The 24,739-nt window shown below is 37.9% G+C and overlaps 1 protein-coding gene across 3 annotated transcripts; it reads right to left on the reverse strand.

The window, feature by feature from the left end:
- Positions 1 to 408: 408 nt before the first annotated feature.
- Positions 409 to 18,810, reverse strand: LOC104101980 (protein phosphatase 1 regulatory inhibitor subunit PPP1R7 homolog). 3 transcript variants are annotated; one of them, XR_011407796.1, is made up of 7 exons: positions 18,390 to 18,787; positions 16,333 to 16,563; positions 15,886 to 16,032; positions 15,659 to 15,801; positions 15,458 to 15,572; positions 1,420 to 7,612; positions 409 to 765 (listed from the first exon to the last, which is right to left on the reverse strand). XR_011407796.1 is itself a non-coding variant. In XM_009609554.4 (6 exons), the coding sequence occupies exons 1-6, from the start codon at positions 18,630 to 18,632 to the stop codon at positions 685 to 687; spliced, it is 960 nt and encodes a 319-aa protein (XP_009607849.1). In that variant the 5' UTR covers positions 18,633 to 18,810; the 3' UTR covers positions 409 to 684. The 3 variants fall into 3 exon arrangements, 1 of the variants encoding a protein (XP_009607849.1); XR_011407797.1 differs by having other exon boundaries at positions 1,420 to 7,567; positions 18,390 to 18,786; XM_009609554.4 differs by lacking the exon at positions 1,420 to 7,612 and having other exon boundaries at positions 18,390 to 18,810.
- Between the last annotated feature and the right edge of the window lie 5,929 nt (positions 18,811 to 24,739).

Here is a 24,739-nt window from a genome sequence, read left to right on the forward strand (position 1 = left end):
GGAGAACATCATGTGAAGATAATATAATAATTATGATTAAATCAAACAATCTCATAATTAAATTGAAATCTGCTTAGGTTTCCACAATAAAATATGGTAACATCACATGTAATGTTGATATATGCAATATTTCAAAGACCTTTAAGCTTTAATTTTCATAAAATAATTCATATATTCGGTCAAGGTTACCTACTAGATTATTCTTAATGTAGAGGTTATATTGACGCCTATTCTGGGTTCAATCACGATGCATAATAATTATCGAGTCTTTTACTACTGTCTCCCCTCTTGGTTTCAACCAAACAGGATTAATAAGAACTTTTATCTCCCGGTCCTAATTAACACTGAAAGGTAGAATTTATCCTTCAAATACTGTTAAAGAAAAAGAAATGTAGCTGGTCTGCAGGGTTTCATAAAAACTTTACACTTGGATATCCAGAATTTACACTTGTTTTGCTCGTTTTTTCTTCAGTTGATACTACGAGTTTAGATGCTTTTAGTTCAAAACACAAACACTAAAAAGTGGAGAGAAGGATCACATTTCCAATTTGGAGAAAAAAGAACAACATTTTGAACCCTTTTGTGGTCCGAGGTCCCAAAAAAAAGTAAATTGTTTCAAAGACAACCGATAAGCAAATGTCATCGCCAGATCAGTAATTGGGCATAAGATCCACATCAAAACACCTATGCATACACTTCAGAATCAATTTGCTCGATATTTGGGAATATTTGTCTCAAAGAACTTGTATAGTTCGGAGATTGTGCCTGCAACCATAATACACTGCATTAGCGTGGCTATCATAGAACTAAACATCTACATGTATGATGTTAAGAAATCTCCTGTAACTGATCAGAGGAATCTCCTGCAAGCATGAAATGTTAGTTCAATCTATATTGAGGTGCCAAAAATTATAGACCAAGGACATTCCAAACACAACTCGAGTGTGAAAACAAGAAGGATTTTATGACTCAGTCTATTGTTAGACAAGGTTGCTCCAGTGGTCAGAGCATTTCACTTCTAACAAAGAAGTTGTGAGTTCAAGTCACCACTATCAGTCAACCCATCTTGTCTAGGACGCTTTTACAAGGTAAGGCCCACTAGCCATCTTGTGGAGTCCATGATTGTTTATAAATTCATGGACCCGAGTCCTCACATTCACCTAAGTTTGGCCATTTTCCGGAATGCAAAAGCACTAGGAGCCTAAGTTTTTCAAAAGAGAAAAGGAACGAGTACAAATTTAGCACACAAGTCAAGCATAATGCCAACCTCATAGACAAAGTTTTGGGAAGGATGTATAACCAACACTATCACCACAAACACGGAGCCGAGAAAGAGCAAAAAGGATATTCATGAAATTCGGAAAGATTTATGTTCATTCGCTCTGCTCGCAGAGCGGTATACCGAAAAAAAGCGACTACCTTACTTAAGCAAGTCTGCTACTTTAGGACGACGGACGACCGCCCATAGGGGGTTTATTGCACAAGGCCCCTGCAGAGGAAAGGCTTTATCCCAGAGCACCCTGCAGCTAAAGACTGACATCCCTTCCAGCCATCAGAGTCCAGTCTCACCTTGTTTGACTCTGCCTTTCCAAAATATTTCTTTCTGAATGTTGCGCCTCAAACTGTTCAACCGTGCAATTCCAGTGCTGCACATTTATCTAAGGGCCTACTACACCTGTACTGATTTTCATGGTCTTTTATATTATTTTCTTCGCGAGCTTTCACATCTCTGTGAGAACCCTTTGTGAGGTTTCTAATTTTAATGATGACCAAAACAAGAGTCAAGTGCGTACTACTAATGCAAGAAATACATGTCACCCCACCTAAACCACAATGAAGAAGAACTACGCAAGAAGCCAACTTGTTACTTGATAACGGCTAAATAAAGACCATCTATCAAGGCGCAAATCAGGGTAGCAGAGAAGAAAAGAGAATCAATCAACATTGCAAGATCTAGGGAATCCATCCGTTAGAAGACCAATCAAGAGCTTCAAATCAGCCTTTATATGGAAATTGTGAAGATCAAGACTGTCGCTATCAAAGAGGATTTGACGAGCAAACTGACTTAATGAATCCAGTCACAATCCCTATACTGGATTCAAGAGTAGGGTCTTGGGCCCTACTCTTAGAATACAATTGCCTCAAAAGGAAAAACATAATCAAAGGGATTTGGGTTTTTCAATCTCTCAGCACAAGGAAGATAGAATACATCAAATACATTGGCGAGTATATAAAGAGCAGGAAGACTTGAAGATCACCACGCAGCTTTCATATAGTTTTCAGTCTTTCTACTTCTTAGCAAAAACACTGTATTCATAAGTCTACTAGTGTCTCGAAAGATAGAGAGAAAAAGAAAGCAAGTGAAAGGTTGTGTCAAGAACAACTATTGTAACTCGTTGGTGGTTAAAGTTTGGCCATTTTCCGGAATGCAAAAGCACTAGGAGCCTAAGTTTTTCAAAAGAGAAAAGGAACGAGTACAGATTTAGCACACAAGTCAAGCATAATGCCAACCTCATAGACAAAGTTTTGGGAAGGATCCACCTTTCCAGTACCGTTGTTCACCCTGCAGCTAAAGACTGACATCCCTTCCAGCCGTCAGAGTCCAGTCTCACCTTGTTTGACTCTGCCTTTCCAAAATATTTCTTTCTGAATGTTGCGCCTCGAACTGTTCAACCGCGCAATTCCAGTGCTGCACATTTATCTAAGGGCCTACTACACCTGTACTGATTTTCATGGCCTTTTATATTATTTTCTTCGCGAGCTTTCACATCTCTGTGAGAACCCTTTGTGAGGTTTCTAATTTTAATGATGACCAAAACAAGAGTCAAGTGCATACTACTAATGCAAGAAATACACGCCACGCCACCTAAACCACAATGAAGAAGAACTATGCAAGAAGCCAACTTGTTACTTGATAACGGCTAAATAAAGACCATCTATCAAGGCGCAAATCAGGGTAGCAGAGAAGAAAAGAGAATCAATCAACATTGCAAGATCTACGGAAGCCATCCATTAGAAGACCAATCAAGAGCTTCAAATCAGCCTTTATATGGAAATTGTGAAGATCAAGACTGTCGCTATCAAAGAGGATTTGACGAGCAAACTGACTTAATGAATCCAGTCACAATCCCTATACTGGATTCAAGAGTAGGGTCTTGGGCCCTACTCTTAGAATACAACTGCCTCAAAAGAAAAAACACAATCAAAGGGATTTGGGTTTTTCAATCTCTCAGCACAAGGAAGATAGAATACATCAAATACATTGGCGAGTATATAAAGAGCAGGAAGACTTGAAGATCACCACGCAACTTTCATATAGTTTTCAGTCTTTCTACTTCTTAGCAAACACAATGTATTCCTAAGTCTACTAGTGTCTCGAAAGATAGAGAGAAAAAGAAAGCAAGTGAAAGGTTGTGTCAAGAACAACTATTGTAACTCGTTGGTGGTGAACGAAAGAAAACCACACTCATCTGCAATTAATTTCGATTGAAGATTTAAGAGAACCCTTGTGACCCAAGGGAACTGGATGTAGGTGTCACGTCGGTACACGAACCAGTATAAAAATCTCTGTCTCATCTGCCTTTTATTTCCTATCTTATAACATATATATCTGTTGTGCTAACTATTGCTTGCAGGATAATTGTAGTTGACTAAGAAGTAACCTAGTCGACTAAAAGAATTTTTACAATTCACCCATCCCCCCTCCTCTTTTACTTTCAATTGGTATCAGAGCAGGTCTCATACAATGCGAAAGACGTTTGCTTAACCGCAAAGTGAGAAAAGGTCAAGGGAACAAACACTGTTGTTAGAGCACTATTTTAGGAAGGGACATCACAAATAAGGTCACCTTACTTCAATGGACATCATTTCTCTCGTTGGGAAGTGTGTATGGAAACATATGCAAAATCCAATGACATCAAAGCTTGGCGCGTTATCAAGAAAGGAGATCTACCTAATCCACAAGCAAAAAAGGACAAAGCAACTGAAAGCCAGGTATCATCTGATCCATTAGATTTAGATGATTATACTGATGAACAAAATGTTGTGGTGCAGGTCAATGCTAAGGCAAAAAATCACCTATACAATGCAATAAGCGGCGAAGGATATGAAAAGATCTCAAGTTGTGAAACCGCAAAAAACTGTGGGATAAGTTGGAAGTCACTTATGAAGGAACAAATAAGGTTAAGGAAACCAGAATAAACCTTTTGAGTCATGACTACGAGTAATTTCAAATGAAAGAAGGAGAATCAGTGGAAGAATTTTTCTCGATTCAGTAAAATTGTTGGGGATCTCAAATCTTTTGGGAGACCAGTGAAAAATGGAGAACAAGTTAGGAAAATTCTGAGAAGCCTACCTAGAGCCTGGCAACCTAAAGTCATTGCACTGGAATGCCAAGATCTTGATAAAATTTCTTGTGATGAACTTCTAGGTGATCTTATTGCCTTTGAAAAGACTCATTTGAACATACGTGTGCAAGAAGAAAAAAAGAAGATTGTTGCATTCAAAACCACTATGGCTAAATCAGAAAAGGAAGAAGGAGGAGGAGGAGGTGGAGAACAGGATGAAAACATAGCCATGCTCTCAAAAGTAATATCAAACATGATAAGAAGAACCAGAAATGGTAAAAGAGGCAAGCCAAATTTTAGGAAAGGAAAAGCTGTAAACGATGGAAGATGCTACGAATGTGGGAAGATTGGTCATATTCAAGCAGAATGTCCTAATCTGAAAAAGAAAGTCACCAGAAACTATCGTAATAAGAAATCCTTTGGTGCATGGAGCGATGAAGAAGAGTCTAACCAAAAGGAAATAGCAAACATGTGTTTCATGGTGATTGGAGAAAATAGTGATGAAGAAGAATCCGATAACGAAGGAACAAATAACTTGAGTCTCATGGCAGCCGAAGGAAGGTACGTTCACCTATTCGTCATAAATGTAATGAGCTTCAAGAATTTATTAATATTGCTCTTGTCGATTTGAAAAAGTTCTGCATGAACTTCGAAAGATTCAACGAAAGAAGAAAGACTGGGAACTGAAACTAGAAGTATGTGAGATCGAAAGAGACATGCTTCAAGAAGAAGTTCATGAACTTCAGTTACAGCTGAATGGTTTACGCAAGTCCACCAGCCACAACTCCATTAAGTCAAACCAATCGACTATATGTAAAAACTCTAAAAGGGGATCAGTGAATTACAGACCTATCGAAGAATCTAGTCGCCCTTCTTGTTTTTATTGTGACAAATCTGGTCATGTATCTATTCATTGCATGTTTAGAAATATAAAGGGCTGGGTCTGACAGCCCAAAACAACCAATCGGGCAAACAACCCAAAATCTAACCAAAAAGGACCCAAGCAGGCTTGGGTACCTAAGAGATAGTAATTTATTATTTTTGCAGGAACACCGCAAGAGGAATCGAAAAATAAAATGGCATCTTGATAGCGCGTGTTCCAGACACATGACAAGTGACAAATAACTTTTCAAATCAATTAGTAAACTCGATGGAGGATCAGTTACCTTTGGAGACAAATCAAAAGGAAATGTCTATGTTATTAGTAATGTTGATGTCACTTCAAACCATTTATGTTTGGCATCTATGATTGATGATCATTGGGTATGCACAGAAAATTAGGTCATGCTAGCATGCATACTATTGAGAAACTTTCTAAACAGGATCCTGTTATCGGTCTTTAAAAACTATTTGCGATGAATGTTAATTAGGAAAACAAACAAAATCTTCTTTCAAAGTCAAGGACATCATTTCTACTACAAAACCTCTTCAACTGTTGCACATGAATCTTTTTGGACCGTCTAGAACTGCTAGCATTGATAGTAGAAAATATGCTTTTGTTATAGTAGATTTTTCTCAATATACTTGGGTTATTTTCTTAAGCCATAAAGATGAAGCTCTAAAGAATTTTGAAGTTTTCTGCGAAAAAGTTCAGCGAGAACGGCTGCGACATCACCTCTATAATAAGTGATCATGGAGGAAAATTCAAAAGCAGATCATTTGAAAGATTCTGCAATGATCAAGGAATCACCCATAACTTCTCATCCCCAAGATCTCCACAATAAAATGTAGTTACAAAATGGAGTAGTGGATTGCAAGAACAGAACTCTACAAGACATGACAAGAACCATGATTGCAGAAAATTCACTACCACGCCACTTCTGGGCTAAAGTAGTGAGCACAGCATATCATTTACTATGCATAAGGCATATCCTCAAGAAGACTCCTTACGAACTGTGGAAAGGTAAGAGACCAAACATAAGTTACTTTCATTCCTTTGGATGTAAGTGCTTCATCCACAACAACGGGAAGGACAACCTTGGTAAGTTTGATGCAAAAAGAGACGAAGGTATTTTTCTTCGATACTCTCCCTCAAGTAGAGCATAAAGGATTTATAATAAACGTACTTTAGCTATTGAAAAACGGAGAAGGGTCAAAAATGCCTCTGAACTATTGAAAAAGGTCTAAAAATACCCTTCATCCACCTATTGGGCTAAAAATACCCCTTCATCCACCTTTTTGGTTCACTTATGCCCTTTGACCATTAGGTCAATGTTGAATTTAAAAAATAATTATTTAAATTCTACGTGGCAACTTTTTATTGGTCGAAATTAAAACATGTAACCTATTAGAAAGACCCACATATCTACCCGTTTTTCGGACTAACCCGCCCCAAACACTAACCTGACTCGAATAAAAAGTTCAAATTAAAAAAAGACGCCCCGCTTTCATCTAACCCATGGATTTTTTTTTTTTAAAAAGCTAACCCATGGATTTACATGTGTTCATTTTCTTGATTAATCTCATGTATAGCATTATCATCGAATAAAGGTTCATGAACAAATTAAACAAACAAGAGAAGTTTAGCATGAATGAGCCAATGATTTTCTTGACAATAATGTGGGACGGAAAACTAGGGGTAGTCCAACGGTTTATGATATCTTCCGAACAATCACTTTGAGATCTTTCCGTTATGTGAAAATGATTAAATTAAACTCATCTTGAATATAATGCAATTTGTGTCTATCATGTAAATTGAACTGGATGTCATAACAAGAAAAAGAAAACCACGTAGTAAATTTGCGTCTATATGTTCGCTGCAACTTCCATGGTTGTTCCATGGAGTTTGATAGAAGTGGGGGCTCTTTTTTTTAGTTGAACCTTTTGTCCGGGTCAGGTTAGTGTTTGAAGCGGGTTAGCACGAAAAACTAGTAGATATGGGTGGGTCTTTCTAATGGGTTAGATATTTTAATTTTGGCTAATAAGAAGTTGCCACGTGGAATTTAAATAATTATTATTTTTAATTCAGCATTGACCTAACGGTCAAAGGGCATAAGTGAACCAAAAAGGTGGATGGAGGGGTATTTTTAGCCCAATAGGTGAATGAAGGGTATTTTTAAAACTTTTCCAATAGTTTAGGGGCGTTTTTAACCCTTTTCCGATTGAAAAATCTGTTCATGTTGTATTTGTTAATACTAACCTTTCTTCTAAGAATGAAAAATGTCATGATGATGGGGAGATTGCTATAATACCGAAGTCTGCTCAAGCGGTTGAAGATGCCCCTGAAGAAGTAACAAATGACCCACCTCAATTGACTGACAGTAACTCTGAAAACCAAGATATTTCTGCATCAGACTCTCAACCTCAAACTGAAAAAGAGCTCTCTACAGCAATTCCAAATGAATGGAAGAGTGAACCTGGGTATCCCCACAAGTTTATCATCGGTGATCCTCAAGAAGGTATGAAGACTAGGAGAGCACAAAAGCAGAAATCAAATATTGTTCTCATCTCACAACTGGAACCAAAAAGAATTGATGATACACTTGAAAACAACCACTGAACAAATGCAATGCAAGAAGAACTTGGTAAATTCGAGAAAAATAAGGTATGCAAGCTAGTCCGTAAACCCTCCAACACATCTATCATAGGAACAAAGTGAGTTTTCAGGAATAAGCTAAATGAATCCAGTCAAATAGTAAGAAATAAAGTAAAATTGGTCGCTCAAGGATACTCTCAACAAGAGGGAATTGACTACGAAGAAACTTTTGCTCCAGTTGCCAGGTTAGAATCAATTCGTATCTGCTTATGCTGCTCACAAGTGTTTCAGACTTTTACAGATGGACCTAAAAAGTTAAAAAATGCTTTCTTAAACGGATTCATATATGAAGAAGTTTTTGTAAAGCAACCCCAGGTTTTGTAGACATGTCTTTTCTAGATCATGTTTATAAATTCTCAAAAGCTCTTTATGGATTGAAAGAGGCTCCTAGAGGCTGGTATGCTAGACTAAGTTCAGTCTTAGTCGACCATGGTTTCCAAAGAGGTAACATTGACACCACTATTTTTATCAAACGATCCACTAAATAAAATTTGATCGTACAAATCTATGTCGATGACATCATATTTGGCAGTACTAATATTGATTTGTGCAAGGATTTTTCAGACATCATTAAAGGGGAATTTGAAAATGTGTATGATGGGAAAACTAACGGTCTTTCTTGGGCTACAAATCAAACAATCGCAGAAAGGAATCTTTAGCAGTCAAATCAAGTACACCAAGGAGCTCATAAAGAAGTTCGACATGACTAACACCAAAGCCATACGAACTCCCATGAGCCCATCAACCTCTCTTGATGAAGACGAGACTGGTAAGAATGTGGATGAAACAATGTACCGAGGGGTATGATTGGATCACTGTTATATCTCACTGCCAGTCGACCAGACGTAATGTTCAGTGTATGTAAATGTGCAAGGTATCGGTCAGCTCCTAAGGAATCTCACTTGACTGTCGTTAAGCGTATTATCAGATATCTAATAGGAACAATCGACTATAGATTATGGTATGAACACTCATAACAGTTTTGATCTCGAAAGATTTTCATATGCAGACTTTGAAGGTGACAAAATTGACATAAAAAGCACAAGCGAGACTTGTCAATTATTGGGAAATGCACTTATTTCATGGCATAGCAAAAAGCAAAATTGCATGGCTCCATCCACCACTGAAGCAGAGCATCTTGCAGTAGGCAACTACTGTACTCAAGTTCTGTAGATTATGCAACAGCTTTTAGATTATGATTTACATCTTAAGTCTGTTCCAATTATGTGTGATAATTCTAGCGCTATTTGTTTCTCCAAAAATTATGTGCATCACTCTTAAGGCTAAACATATTGAAATCGAGCACTATTTTATTCGCATCATGTTGCAAAAGGTAATATTGTGTTAGAATTTGTAAACTTCAAAAATCAGCTTGCTGATACTTTTACAAAACATCTGCTCGAAGAGAGATTCTGTTCACTCCGTGATAAAATTGGCATATTCTCAATATCTCTTCACTGCACACAAGTTTAGTATCTTTCATACTATATTTTATTTGCTTAAAAATCTTTTGAAACATTAAGTTCGATTTTTGAATCTTTATTTGATATGATTGCCATAATTGCTTGCATTGAGATATTGACTACCGGCGCACCCTTTCAGAAAGAAACCCACCAGTTGCCTTTCACACGTCTCCTTCATCCTCCATCCTTCGGAGAAGTCACCGATTCAAAAAGGCCCAAAACTCGAGAGAACCTATAGAAATTGAGTCACCTGAGGGCTCAAAACACCATGAAATTGAAGATGAAGCCAGCGATAATCCCAAGGAGACTCCCACAAGTCTAAAAAGGGCCGGAAAATGTCCGATAGAGCCAATCTCAAACAGTCCACACACAAGAAAGAGAAAATCGAAAGTGTAGAGTTTGGACCTGAGGATGAATTTTTATGGTCCAGAAGAAAAATCCTCTGAACTCCATGAAAAATTCTCATTGTGATGTTATCTCTGTGTTTGAAACTCAAAAGCTCTCATTTCTTTTTGCTATTGTTTTATGCGAATTTGTTTGTGAATTGACAAAGATGATGTGGAGTCTATGGAGTTGGGAACTCGTATTATTCTTGATGCTTATCAATTTGAAGAGATTTTCTCCACAAAATTTCATGGGTACAGTAATTTTGTGCAATATTCTTGGCCTAATGATTTTGAAATGTCTCTTGAAGAAGTAAAAGGTGTTTTATCTGAAAACCCGCCTAATTTCTGGAATATGTTTATTTCTCTTTTTGGACTCAGATGGGTCATGTCACATAACATCAGGGAGGCTTTTGAGAGTTGGAGCTTTTGGAAAGTTGACAGCACCATCAAGAAAGTCTGGAAGATGGTTCCTGCTACTATCTTTTGGAGTATTTGGAAGGAAAGGAATAGCAGATATTTTGATAGACTATCAACTACTTCCAATCTCTCAAAGCTAATTGTATTATGTTTTTATTCACTTGGGTTTATTTATCCCTCATAGATTCCCCTGATATTTATTTGAATTTTGTTAGCTCCTTAGTATTAGCCTGAACATCTGTATTGGAGCTAACATTATTCCTTTTTGCTATAACTCTTTTGTAACTATTATGCATCTTCTTGATGCCAGCAATGAAATTTATTACTTCATCAAAAAAAAATCTAAAGTTTGAGCATCATGTGCTGGCTCATATAATTACTACCACCCTTCTCCCTCGTACTGGATCCCTTAGCTCTCTGTCTACCAAAGATGTGTTTGTCTTGTATTGACTTGTGAATGGAAAAACAATTGACTAGCTTGTTTGGATACGTCAATGCATGCTTGAAAGTATTAGAGACATATCTTCCTCTGCAAATAGCATGCCTTATGGTCTACTAATTTCTCACATTTTGCAAGTTATGAAAGTGGATCTATCCCCTTTTGCTCCCAAAATCATCTTTATCACAACACATATAACAAAATTGTGTTTGCTATGATGGGATACACCCTAGTTGATGGAACTTGGGTTAAGAAAGACAAAGCCGCAGATACTTCACCCCAGCTCAGCAGGGTGATAGAGGATCCAATCCTGGTGCCAGCCAACCAACTTCCTCAGATCGGTTATTGAATTGAAGGTATCAAGGAAATTTTTGCTACCATGCAGGGATAGGTTGACAAAATACGGGATGTGACTAAAGAAACTAGAGCAGACGTGGCCAAATTGAAACTCAACCTCCAAACCATAAAGAGGCAAGGGATCAAGGCTATGCAGGATGTCAATGAGCAAAACAACAACAACAACAACAAACCCAGTGTGTATTTCCACAAGTGGGGTCTGGGGAGGGTAATGTATACGCAAACCTTACCCCTACCTTTAAGAAGGCAGAGAAGTTGTTTCCGATAGACCCTCGGCTCGAGAAAGATAAAGGGAAGGGGCAATGATAAACAAATCAATCAAAAATCCAAGTGAAAACACAAAACTAACACTAGGTAGTGCAATTAGAAAACCGAAGCTTGGGCAATAACAAGTAATAACAGAAGTCCAGAAATACGAAAGACACTAAGTGATGTACTAAAGCTACTGTAACAAATAATGACAGCGCTCGGCTACCTAACCCTCTACCTTAATTCTCACCCTTCCTATCCATGGTTATGTCCTTAGTAAGATGGAGCAACGTCATATCTTGCCTAATCACCTCTCCCCAATACTTCTCCGGCCTGCCTCTACCTCTCCGTTGACCCTCCAAGGCCAACCTCTCACACCTCCTCACTGGTGCATCTGTGCGTCTCCTATTCACATGCCCGAACCATCTAAGTTTCGCCTCCCGCATCTTGTCCTCCACAGAGGCCACGCCTACCTTGTCCCGGATAACTTCATTTCTAATTCTATCTAACCTGGTATGCCCGCACATCCATCTCAACATCCTCATTTCAGTTACCTTCATCTTCTGGATATGGGAGTTCTAGACTGGCCAACACTCTGCCCCATACAACATAGTCTGACCACTACTCTATAGAACTTCTCTTTTAAGTCTTGGTGGCACATTCTTATCACACAAAACACCAGAAGCGAGCCTCCATTTCATCCATCTCGCCCCAATAAGATGAGTGACATCCTCGTCGATCTCCCCATTCCCTTAAATAACTAACCCAAGGTACTTGAAACTCTCTCTCCTAGGGATGACTTGTGAATAAAGCCTCACGTCTTCGTCCACTACCTGAGTCGCACCACTCAACTTGCACTACAAATTTTCTGTTTTGGTCTTCCTCAACTTGAAACCTTTACTCCATCGCCTGCCTCCAAACCTCTAACCTCTCGTTAACACCACCCTGCGTCTCGTCAATTAGTACAATGTCATCCAGAAATAACATGCACCATGGCATCTCACCTTGAATGTGGCGGTGCGTCAGTACGTCGATCGCCAGGGCAAATAGAAATGGGCTGAGGGCTAACCCCTAGTGCAACCCCATCACAACTGGAAAGTGTTCCGAGTCCCCTCACACGGTCCTGACTCGAGTTTTAGCTCCATCATACATGTCCTTAATAGCCCAAATGTATGCAACAGGGACACCTCTAGCCTCCAAACATCTCCACAAAACCTCATTCGGCACTTTATTGTAAGCCTTCTCTATGTCGAACACCATGTGTAAATGCCTTTTCCTCTCCCTATATTGCTCAATCAATCTCCTAAAAAGGTGAATGGCTTCCGTGGTCGAACGTCCCGGCATAAATCCGAATTGGTTCTCAGAAATAGACATAATCCTCACCACCTTCAGCTCCACCACCCTCCCAGACTTTCATGGTATGGCTTAGTAACTTGATACCCCTATAGTTTGTTGCAATTTTGGATACCACCCTTGTTCTTATACAACGGGATCATCATGCTCCATCTCCATTCTTCGGGCATCTTCGTCGTCCTAAAAATGACATTAAATAACCCAGCGAGCCACTCCAAGCCCGCCCTACCCACGCTCTTCCAAAATTCCACCAAAATTTCATCTAGTCCGGTCGCTCCCCCCTGCTCATCTTACACATAGGCCCCCTCTACCTCCGCAACTTATATACGCCTACAATACCCAAAGTCTCGACGACTCTCGGAATGTTCTAAGTCACCTAGCACAATGTTCCTATCCCCATCTTCGCTCAAGAGTTTATGGAAGTAAGTATGCCATCTCCGTCAAATAAGTGCCTCATCCAACAATATTCTACCTCCTCATCCTTGATGCACTTCACTTGGTCCAGATCACGGGCCTTCCTTTCACTCACCTTGGCTAGCCTGTACAGCTTTTTATCCCCTTCTTGCCTCCAAGTTCTTCATACAAGCGTTCAAACGCGGCAGTCTTAGCCGCAGTAACTACTAACTTCGCTTCCTTCTTAGCCACCTTATACTGCTCCTTGTTCGTCCTCTTCTCTTCCTCATCCACGCTCTCCAAAAGATCCAAATATGCCGCTTTCTTGGCTTCCACTTTACCTTGGTTAGGAATGGCCGTGAGGAATTTGATATTACACAATAAAAGTTTGTTTTTTAAATGGTTGTGGAGGTATAGTAGGAGGGGTGAGGAGGTCTGGCAAAAATGCTAGATTCTATCTATGGTGACAGAGGGATGGAGACAGAATCCTGCTCAAGTGAGACAATGTGGGGGAATTTGGAAGAAAATCAGTGAAGGGTAGGATGATACAGTATACAAATCTGGAGGTTGGCAATGAGGCTAGAATAAAGTTTTGGATAGATATTTGGAATGGAGATGAGAGTTTTAAAAACAAATTCCCAACTTTGTTTAGTTGTGCTTTGGATAAAGATGCTCGCATTGCAGATTTTAAGCAATCTTTAGGTTGGCATATAACGTTTAGGAGAAATTTAAATGATCGGGAATTAATCAGCTTTTGTCAATTGCTTCAGCAACTGCACACCTGCTTAATTGAGATGAATAAGAGTGGACAGATTAGTTTGGGTCAATAGCAGGGATAAACTATTTCCAGTAAACAATTGCTATAAAATGTTACTACATCAGAATAGTCAGGGGGTTCCTAACTGGCCTTGGAAGATGATCTGGAAAACCAAGGCCCCTGTAAAAGCAGCTTGTTTTGGTTGGTTAGCAGCTAGAGATGCCTGTCTTACACAGAATAAACTACAAAGGAGGGGTTTCCACTGTGTAGCAGATGTTATTTTTGCAATAAGTGAGAAGGAAACTGTTGAGCATCAATTCCTTCACTGTAATTTCTGAAGACTCTCCCTGGGAGCTCTTTCTTACTATCATGGGTGTATCTCTGGTCATACCACAGAAGATCAGCAATTTGTTGGAAGTTTGGCAAGCTCAGAAAATGAAAAGAAACCTAAAGGAAATATGGAAGACTATTCCTGTATGCATATTGTGAACTGTCTAGTTGGAGAGAAACAAAGCATGCTTTGAAATAAGAGGGTACACATTGCTAGAGTTAAGAACAAATGTGTATCAAGAATCTATTTTACTGGTGCTCTAGCAATACCCAAGATAGGATGGATCAATACTTAGATTTTCTGAATTTTCTAGGGGGAACATGTAATATGTTTTGACTGGAATGCTGTAGTAGCATAGTAGCATCTTGTACTCATACTTGTACCATCTTGGTACACTTTTTAATAAAATATTTTACTTATAAAAAAAAAAAAAAGTAGTTATATTATTCGACCAGGATGTCTCTAGTTCACAGAGCAATCACCAACGCCTGATGTGTTCATGAGCTGATATTAATTACTTAAACCTTTGTATATCTTTCAGTATCCTGTTTATGAGATAAATCTAGAAGTTGACATCACTTTTAGGGAGGTGGAGCCCAATAGATAAATTTTCAGAAGCCTCAGAGGAAATACATAGATAATTCCAGTGTTGTCAAAAGCAAAAAGCTCCAAAAAGCTCTCCAGGTCTATTGGAGCTTTAAGCACAAAGCGCAATTAAAATGTGGGCTTTAGTAAATACAGGCGCAATGAATGAAAAAAAAAAAAATATATATATATATATATATGTAATTCAAGAAAAAAGAGTAACAACTTCACTCATAATATTTTACTTAACAACTAATACACTTATTTGTTGATTATTATTGTTATTAAGTACTGCCTGATTCAAGATAGAACTCATGGGCAATAAGGCACACGCCTTAGTGCCTTGCTTACATTGAAGCGCAGCTTAAGCGAGGCGAATCGCGCTCCCCGAGCTTCAGAGCTTAAGCGCGCCTTAAATGAGCCTTTGACATAAATTCACTCAGCATGACGTTGTATAAGGCAGAAGACGAAGATCTGGATATTAACCAACAGAGGATACTGATAATTCAATGATGAATTTTGATGAAGCAAGTTTAAGATTCAATGGATTGGCTTTCACGGTGATGTATAGGCATTGTAAGAGTTATTTCCCCTATCACATTGGGACTAGTCTCTCCCCTCCATGACACCAGTGGTTAGCGAGGTGGAGTGGAGAAGATCTAGTTTAAGAACAACTGTCACTAGAAAACCCTTCAAAGCAGTTTTAGATAGAGGAAGAGAGATCGAAAGATACCTAGAAGAAACTACCAGCTCAAGTACAAGAAAATGTACGTCCCAAAAAAGAACAAAAAACTAGTTGCTGCCAGTTTATACAATAAGGATGTGCTAAGGTTTAAAAACACTTACACAGGGATTTCGCTCAAGGTAGATGGTTGTTAGCTTCTCTTTAGCACCAGCAACAGCTTCTGCCAGACCTACCAATGATGCTATATTGTTGTCATTAAGCCATAAGTCTTCTAATCTGCATAAAGTGAACATGAAGATGATGACAAGTCCTGGCATTATAAAGTAACTCACACTTTAGAATTGCTAGGACAGCTTTCATACTTTGTCAAGTTCTCAATGTCATTAATTTCTGTAAGCTTATTTGCTGATACATCCAAAACCCGCAGGTTTACCAAGGTAGACAAACCTTCCATTTTTTCAATACCATTATGGCTCAAGTATAACTCTTCAAGGGCAACACATTCCTGCAAATTGAAAACAGCAAAATCAATCACTCTTAAAATGGAAGTCACCTACAATGACAAAGCACAACTGTTAGCTATCAGGACCTGAAACCCAATCATGGAAGTTAAACGGTTGCTCTGCAGGCTAATCTTTTTAATGCATTTCAAACCGCACAAATTAACAGTTCGTATACGATTACGACCAAGCCATAGCTCTTGTAGATTTTTCAAATTTTCCAGAAGCTCCATAACCTGTTTCAAAGAACCAAAGCACTTCAAGGGTATACAATGAGCCAGGGAAAGCTATGTGGTATACTTACATTTACAAATATATATCTGAGTTTTGACAATCTTTCCTTTTTATGTGTGTGGGGGTGGGGAGTGGGAGGGATTGTTCTGCCTCTACTGTAAAGCTTTTCTGATTATTCTTTTTTTTTTTTTGACAAAGTAAGATATAAGTTTATGATAAAGCTTTTATGATTACAAATTTACAAGTGTAAGCTGTTGAAAAATATTAAATTTCTTTTGATGTCATCTTCAAGAGAAACTAACCCGTAATCTATTGGACCCAAGTTCGAGTATTTGCAGCTCATGGAAATGCTCAATCTCCTCCATCTTGGTGAGTTCATTTTTAGACACGTATAGATCTCTGAGTGTACTGGAGACCTTGGACAATCCATTAAGTGATGATATCTCATTGAAAGAAACATCAAATACCAGAAGCTTCTTGAATATCTCAACATCGGGAATTTTCTTCAGCTGATTGTCCCTAAGCACTATCTCCTGGAAAGAGAGTTCCACATGCATGATTTCAGATAATTTCAACAGGTCTGTTTCTATCACGTCTATAACCAGACAATCATACAGGAACCAAAACAGGGAGAAGGTCAACTCTGGCAATAAGCTGTAGTTACTAAACATTTTCTTTAAGTAATCTTGGGTGCTTTCAAGGCTTTAAAAACTAGGGGGTCGCTTGGTTACCAGGTGGGATAGACAAGGATATCCCATGGGATTAGCTATCCCACCTTCTATACGGGATAGCTAATCCCGCCATTTTGGTATAAAATTTATCCCGCCATTAGCTAATACCCATATCCAAACATGGGATAAATACAACCCCCCATTCTATCCCAGGATTAGTATCCTTATCCCAGTAACCAAACGAACCCTAAAAGTATAAGGACGAAATAACTGCCATGTTCAATCCCTTTACACACTAGTCTTCCACTTGCAGAGGTGAAATCTGTTAAGCATATCTGACTAACCAACACTATAACAACATCAAAAATGGAAAAGAACTTTTGTTTTCCTTTTCCTAAAAAAAGAAACTAATTAGACTGGAGAAGAGAAGAAGAAGAACTAAATATAAGATATTCAAGTCTCTGCCCCACAGTCTCCCATCCTCTGAAAGAGTGTGAGATAAGGTGAAAAAGAACATGACTCAAGCATACTTAAAATTTCAAGGCGCCCCCAGCAAAGCCTCTCCAACCCCAATACTGAAATAAATTGAAAAGTCAGAGATGAAAACATGAAGCGAAAGGTACCTATGCAAGAAAAACAAACATGAAGCGAAAGGTAAATGAAAGCCTTGTCTTAAATTTTAACAAATGAAACCATGCCGTCCAAGAGGAATGACTCAAATATTTTAATAGTTCAAGACGCACCCAGCAAAGCCCCTCCAACCCCATGACTGAAAGAAAATTGAAAAGTCAAAAAGATATGAAAACCTGAAGCAGAAGGTAAATGAAAGCCCTGAAATTAAATTTGAGATAAGGAAACCATCCCGTCAGAAAGGAATGTTAGCCATAATAAGTTATGTATGAGAAGTGCTATCTTTCTTCATATACTCAATACCTGGTACCAAAACCTTTTGTTTCCCTAGATCAACTTTCCCTCAGCACGATTTAAACAATTGGTCAACGAGCAAGAAATTGAACTACACTAAACTTGTAATGGTATGGATTTCAACGCTAAATTAACATACAGCTGCTCTTTCACAAACCGTAAAGCAAAGATAATTCCTATGAACATCAAGAAACAGTGAGAACTACAAGTTTATTCTTTATTCAGATTCCGAAGTGAACTTGGAAAATTTATTCAATAACAGATTCTAGCCAATGGTTGCTGAGAAAACAGATACACCAATTTTATGAAAAACAAATCAACAACTAGCACACAATAGTTACAAGTTTATTCAATTTGAAAAACCCAACACCTAGCAGTCAGCAAGGTATTATATCTAAATCAGAGAGAACCTTTGCATGAATAAACCGGACGGTTACTATGTAACGAAAACCTCATGAACCATGAATTCAAAGAATAATTTTGGAAACATATAAATAATATGAACCACTAAATTGAGCAGTCCTTTGTGATACGATTATTAAAATAGTCTTGTAGCAACAAGATTTCAACCAAGGAAAAAAAGAAGAAGCAATCCCAATCAATTCTGATATTGTTTATAGGTTAAAAGTTGAAATGTTTTCTTATTGTAGAATTAATACGAAATATACCCCCTGAAGCCTGTCCATTTCTAATATGGTGCTAAACTAAAGACTCTAACATCAAATATCATAATCATATTTAGATAATGAGATATAGATGAAAACCTCGATGTCAGAAATGACGTGGGAAGAGGAAAGAGGCTCAACGGCGGTATCGGTAAGAAGGTTTTGACGAAGAGAGAGCTTCTTGAGGTTAGGGAGTTGGGCAATACGGGGGTCTAAAGCGGACAAACGGTTCGTTGTTAAGTCTAACTCGGTGAGACTCGGAGGAAGCTCCAATGAGTTGAGATCGTGAAGCTGGTAACTCGTTAGATCAAGAACCGTTGGGGCTGCCTCGTCCTCTGACATTGGATCGGTTGTGGGTTTGTGATTGGAGTTGTCAGTTAGTGAATTTCTCTGCTCTTTTGTCAAAAACGAAGGAAGGCTGCTATGGTATACCTGGGAAAATACAGCACTTGGATTGAGAGAAGAACGAGGTTATGCCTTTTCCTTCTGAGTTCACTTTCAGTAAATTACAACTTACCCCTTTCAATTTTCTTTTCAATATCCCAATTGTTTAAATTAAAATTAATTTGTATAATACATGTATAGTTAATGTATTATACGAAAAAGGACCAAAATTGTCCATAGACTATTCTGTTTGGTACAAATTACCCTATATCCACCTATTGAGCCTAAATTCCTCCATCCTTATCTTAATGGCTCAATTATACCCTTACTAATAATGGGCTTATCTGGAAAGAAAAAAAAATTGATTAATATCCACGTGCCGTCCCATTGGCCTAAATAAACGAAATTTAAAAAAAAAACCCACCATAACCTAGGTTTTGATTGACCTGCCCTGAGTTTAAATCAAATTAATCTGAATCTTTTATTCTTAAAGACAATGTAACTTGTTCGTCTTTCTCTTTTAAGAAGATTCTGAAAATGAGAGAATTTGCACTACCGCAACAACAACAAAAATAATAATTTAAGCAAGAAAATATTAATTTTGGGAATGAAATGAAATAAGTATGAGAATAAAATTTCAGAATCTTGACTTAGGAAGCAATTTAATAAATGATATAACAACTCGGTCGGTCGTTTTGAGTTTTAACATTTCGTTTTGTGATTTAAGACTTCGAGTGGATTCATACGGTATTATTATGACTTGCGTGCATGGTTGATTTTGATTTTCGGGATGAATTTTATAGAATAATTTTTAATTTGAAAGTTTTAAGTTGGAATAGTTGACCAAGGTTTGACTTTTGATTAAACGACCTCGGATTGGTGATTTGATAATTTCAATAAGTTCGTATGGTGATTTTGGACTTGGGGCGTATGTTCGTATCTGAATTTGGATGTTCCTAGAACGTTCTGGCTTTATTAGTCGAAGTTGACCATTTGAAAAAATTGAAGAGATTATAGGTATGACTGGGAGTTAAATTCGATTTTATTGGACTCCTATTGTGGCTTTGAGACCTCGAATAGGTTCATTTAGGTTATTAGGACTTGTGTGCAAAGTTTGCTTGTGATCGGGATAGTCTAAGTGTGGTTCAGATGCGTTCAGCGAAGTTGGAATGTTTGAAAGTTAAGAGAATGATTTTGATCTTTGATTCATGGTTTTGATATTAATTATAGTGTTTTGAGTCTTTGGATAAGGTATTTAAACTTGTTGGTATGATTGGAGATGGTCCCGGAGGCGTTGAGTGTATTTCGGGGTGAATTTGAACTATTTTTAATTCATTTCCAGTTGCTAATTTTTGGCTACAAGAGTATACATCGCGATCACGGAGCTCTAAGTCGCGTTCCCGAAGAATGAAGTGCAATTTTTCTCTTGTGAATCGCGATCACGGAGGGCTTGTTTGCGATCGCGCAGAAGAAATTTCTAATGTCACTTGACTGATTTCGGGAGCTTATATCTTGCAATATATAAGGAATTTGGAGATAGTATATAGATAAAAATTGTAGTCCTTTGTATCTAGTTTTCAGAAAACTAAATTGTTTGTCATTTGAAACTCTGTACAAGAAGTTATAATTATTATACTATAGGATGTCTAGAAAAAGTTGAACAAGTTTGTTCAAGTTTGTTCATCGCAATCGCGGCGCTTCTTGGCCGCGATCATAAAGGGTAAAATTATTATGTATATTTTTTGAACTGCTATCACAAGGTGGGTGATCGCGATCACAAAAAAGGAGGCATGACAGGGGTATTTAATGCCTAATTTCGGAATTTTGAGCTCATTTTCATAAATTTTGAGGTTTGTAAAACGGATCAAGGTAATTTTGGTGATGTCTTTCATCCAAAACATGAGGGTAAGTGTTCCTAATTTGATTTTGATAAGGGAAAGGACCAAATATATCCCTCTACTTTGGTATATTATTCGCATCTATCCTCAATTATACTATCAGGCCAAATTTACCCTAACCGTTAACCAAACTTTTTAAAAGTACCCTCCACCTAATGGATATCCAGCATATTAAAAAAATGACCCGTTTTCTTTTTTTGAAAAAACCCATTAACTCATAACCCATAGCTCTTCTATGGATGTATACTTCTGTTGCATACGACGGAATGGACATTGGGCTCGATTTGAAGATAGGCACTCCAAAATCATAATATTGAAAGTTAAGGCACAACACATGGTGGTACTGGATTTCTATATATATATTAGTAAATTGAGGGCATTATCGGGCAAGGAGATTAGAAATTATTTTTATTTTGTAAATGCTAATGATCAAGACTCAACTAATTGTATATGGACTGATTATTATCTTATCCATGAGGACTAATACTTCTTCTGATTCAAGTTCAAATATAGAAGTAAGTTCCTCTTTGACTCTGGCTTCCACCTCAATATGATGAAGGAAGTTTAGGTGTTTGTAGCATTTTCTCATTGTTACTAAAGGTTTTAATATAATATGCGAAGCTGAATTAGAAGAAACAATCAATAATGATGATTGATTTCTAATGTGTTGGTTTGTCAATTATAAGCCTGATTCTTTCGGCTTTGTTCTTGCAAATGTGGTATTTTCCATCTCTTGGCCGAAGTTTCAAAAAAATGGTATTGATTCAAGTCATTCAAGTTAATGAGTTTTTTAAAAAATATTATTATTTAATCTAATAGTTTTCCGTTAGTTGAAGGGTATTTTTAATAAGTTTGGTTAATGAAAATGGTAGATGTGACCCAATAGTATAACGGAAGGTAGATGTGAACAATATACCAAAGTAGAGGGATAATTTTTTATTTTTCCCTTTTGATCATATATCATGAATTTCCATGGATTATACACCTACAATATGGAATTTCAAAGTGAAATTTGGAGTTTTCCTACTACAATTTAAGAGAGTGTATTTTGGGGATTTGAGTACCAAATTGGACTTAGTTTTGAAATCTAATCACATATTTGGGATCTACAGGTTATGGATCATCGGATTTTGGTATTAGTTCTGAATTTCGACCACGCGAGCCTAGGTTGACTTTTATTAACTTTTTAGAAATTTTTTAAAGATCAAAACTTTATTGGCTGGAATTACTTCATATGGTATTGGTTGACTCTCTTGGTTGATGTTTGGCTAGATTTGAGCTGGATAGAGGTGATTTGTCACGCCCCAACCACGGGGAGCGCGACCGGCGTTCAACCAAGATACCCCGGTCGAGCAAGCTTGTGCAATACCTTCTACCCAACTCGCCCATAAATAAAGAGAAGATGTATTTTATTAATTAGGCAGTAAGAGGTCATGTGAATAACACCAGTTCATTTTCATTAGTTACATTATTAGCAAGTCTCAAAAACAGTATACTGTATAGTCATAGTTAAAGTGGAACAGATGATACGAGTACAACATTTTTAGTTTAACCTTCCCAAAAACAGATACAACCCACACTATATCTACAGAGCCTCTAACCGATACAAAAGAGTACTAGGATAATTCCGACAACAAGGCCCCAGCTATACCTCAAAACACACTACATGAGAAACAAAAGATACATGACCCCGATATGAAGTGGGGCTTACTAAGTCAGTTGAGAGGAGGATGTACTACTATCACTGATCGATGTCGCCTGCTATGAAACCACCTGCATCCATTAAATGATGCAGTGCCCCCGGCAAAAGGGACGTGAGTACATGTGAAATAGTACTCATATGTAAGGCAGACAGAACAATATATGAAAATACGGCAACTCAAATAAGAGGCAAATAAATTACGTCAAGAAACTACAAAATGACCCATAGCATCACATGTCAAGTCTTATTATACTTACATCATTCTGAACTTCTCTTAGAATCAAGCGTGCCCTATAAACTATGTGTGGGATACAAAATATAATGTAAAAGTACCAACATGTACAAACAAGGGCAATGGAAGTGGCACCTATTGTTCGTGTTGCCTATGCGTCTCACCAGACCGTCCATAGGGTTCACATATTATGTTATACACCTATGCGTTTCATAGACCGTCCATAGGGTTCACATATTATGTTATACACCTATGCGTTTCATAGACCGTCCATAGGGATTCATTCATATAATACATCTATGCATTTCATAGACCGTCCATAGGGATTCATATATTATACCATCATGTACACGGCCATATTTACACTCAAGCGATATGATTAACATTACCGTTAAGGTCGTAAGTTCCCGGATCATTGGAATACCTCACGTTCATACTTATCATGGAGAAACACGGTTTATTACATTAACACATACATGGCAAATCACTAAGTAGATTTCAATGGTGCATGGACCCAATTTCTTTTCTTAGGGTTCATCATCATTTAGCATAGGACGTCCCTTTTCCACCTCATTATATACCTCCTTGTCGTCTTAAGGTCACTGTCTAAGTTCATGATTCTCGGTGACTTAACATCGAAGTCATTTACATTCATTATTTTAGAAGTATACAAACTATAGTTGAAGCCGTTGCAATATATAGTGCCTCGTGATTCTTATTTCGGCAAACGGCCACAGTTCATGTTCGTACTATCACTTACTTGTACTTGCCATGGGTAATCATAGGACATTAATGACATTATTATATAAAGGAGTCAAAACCCATCTTATAATCTTTCACACATTCTTTCATTTTATTGGCACTATTGGCCATAACGCAATCTCATTTTTGGCACGATGGCCGTACTTCATATCTCATACTCCCTTCTTTCCTTTCAAATATCATCACGGGTCATCAACAATAAAGCATTTCTATTCAAGACTTTAAGTCCACATATTGAGCAAATAAGAATGTTAAACACATTGAGATTTCTTGCACAATTTGACATAATAGCCTTTATTTGAATCACGACTTAGAGATATAACATTTGGATATGCAACCCATGCTTTGAGCACATTTTCAAATAGAATATAACATAACAAGGACATTGGAATACATATTAAATATATATCTTTCGACACAAGGCTTATTCGGAATAGTCAATTTATAATGAACAACTCGGGACTTACAAGATCATCGTAGGGTTCAATTCTAAGAGAGAAGTTTAGCCAACATACCTCGCTTTGAGCTTTACTTAATTCACTACACCGTTCCATAAATCCTAGCAACTTTGATTTATTTATAGATATGGCCAAATTGAACACAAATTAGGGAGGAGTTCATATTTCCAGCTCATTTGAGCATTTTATCAAATACTAGGTGGGCATTATTATTACTAGCTTCTCCTATGGAGGACTTCCTTCACCCCACAACCCAAAGTCTACCCATTTGAGTTCAACTACCTTCCCACAACTCATGAATATACATTCTTGCATAAAAAACAGCCCTCATTCTCAAAACCTTCCTCCCCATTACCTATTCCCAAACAAAAAAATTGAAATTGAGGGTTAGGGCTAGAATCTTACCTCTTCGTTGAAGACCTTATGAGCTTTCTTGTTGAATTTCAAGGTTTGAGCAAGATTTTGGATGAACAATTAGCTTAGGAATTTCACCTCTCACTCTAGGGCGCTTTCTCTCTCTAAAAATATCAAATATTCCCTTTAAAATGGTCTCTTACATCTAATTGTCGAGATAGGGTCTGGTTATAAAAATTAGAAAAATGAAGCCCCGATGCAAATCTGCTGTCGCATATGTGACCGCATAACACTTATGCGGTCCGCAAAATGGGCCCTCCGGAACTGGGCACTTCTGCCCCACTCTGCGACCAGTCATCGGTCCGCACACCAATTCTGCGATCGCATAATGCGTCGCAGAACTTCCCCCCAGAAATTCTTTTGTTGGGTCTACGATGGGTTGTGCGGCATGCAAAATGATTTATGCGGTCATAATAGAGCGCATAATGGTCCAAAAATTTGCCCAAGCTTTGCTTCAGTCTACGACAGATCTGCGATCCGTAGAATGGACCGTAGAAATGCCCTGCACTTCCAAAAATTTTCTTCAACTCTCCAACGCACTGTTCAATCCAAAAATTCTGAACCGCAGCTCGCAAGCGAGCCGCGAAGAATCCTTATAA

Source organism: Nicotiana tomentosiformis, chromosome 5, assembly GCF_000390325.3.
Source record: "Nicotiana tomentosiformis chromosome 5, ASM39032v3, whole genome shotgun sequence".
Classification (NCBI taxonomy): domain Eukaryota; kingdom Viridiplantae; phylum Streptophyta; class Magnoliopsida; order Solanales; family Solanaceae; genus Nicotiana; species Nicotiana tomentosiformis.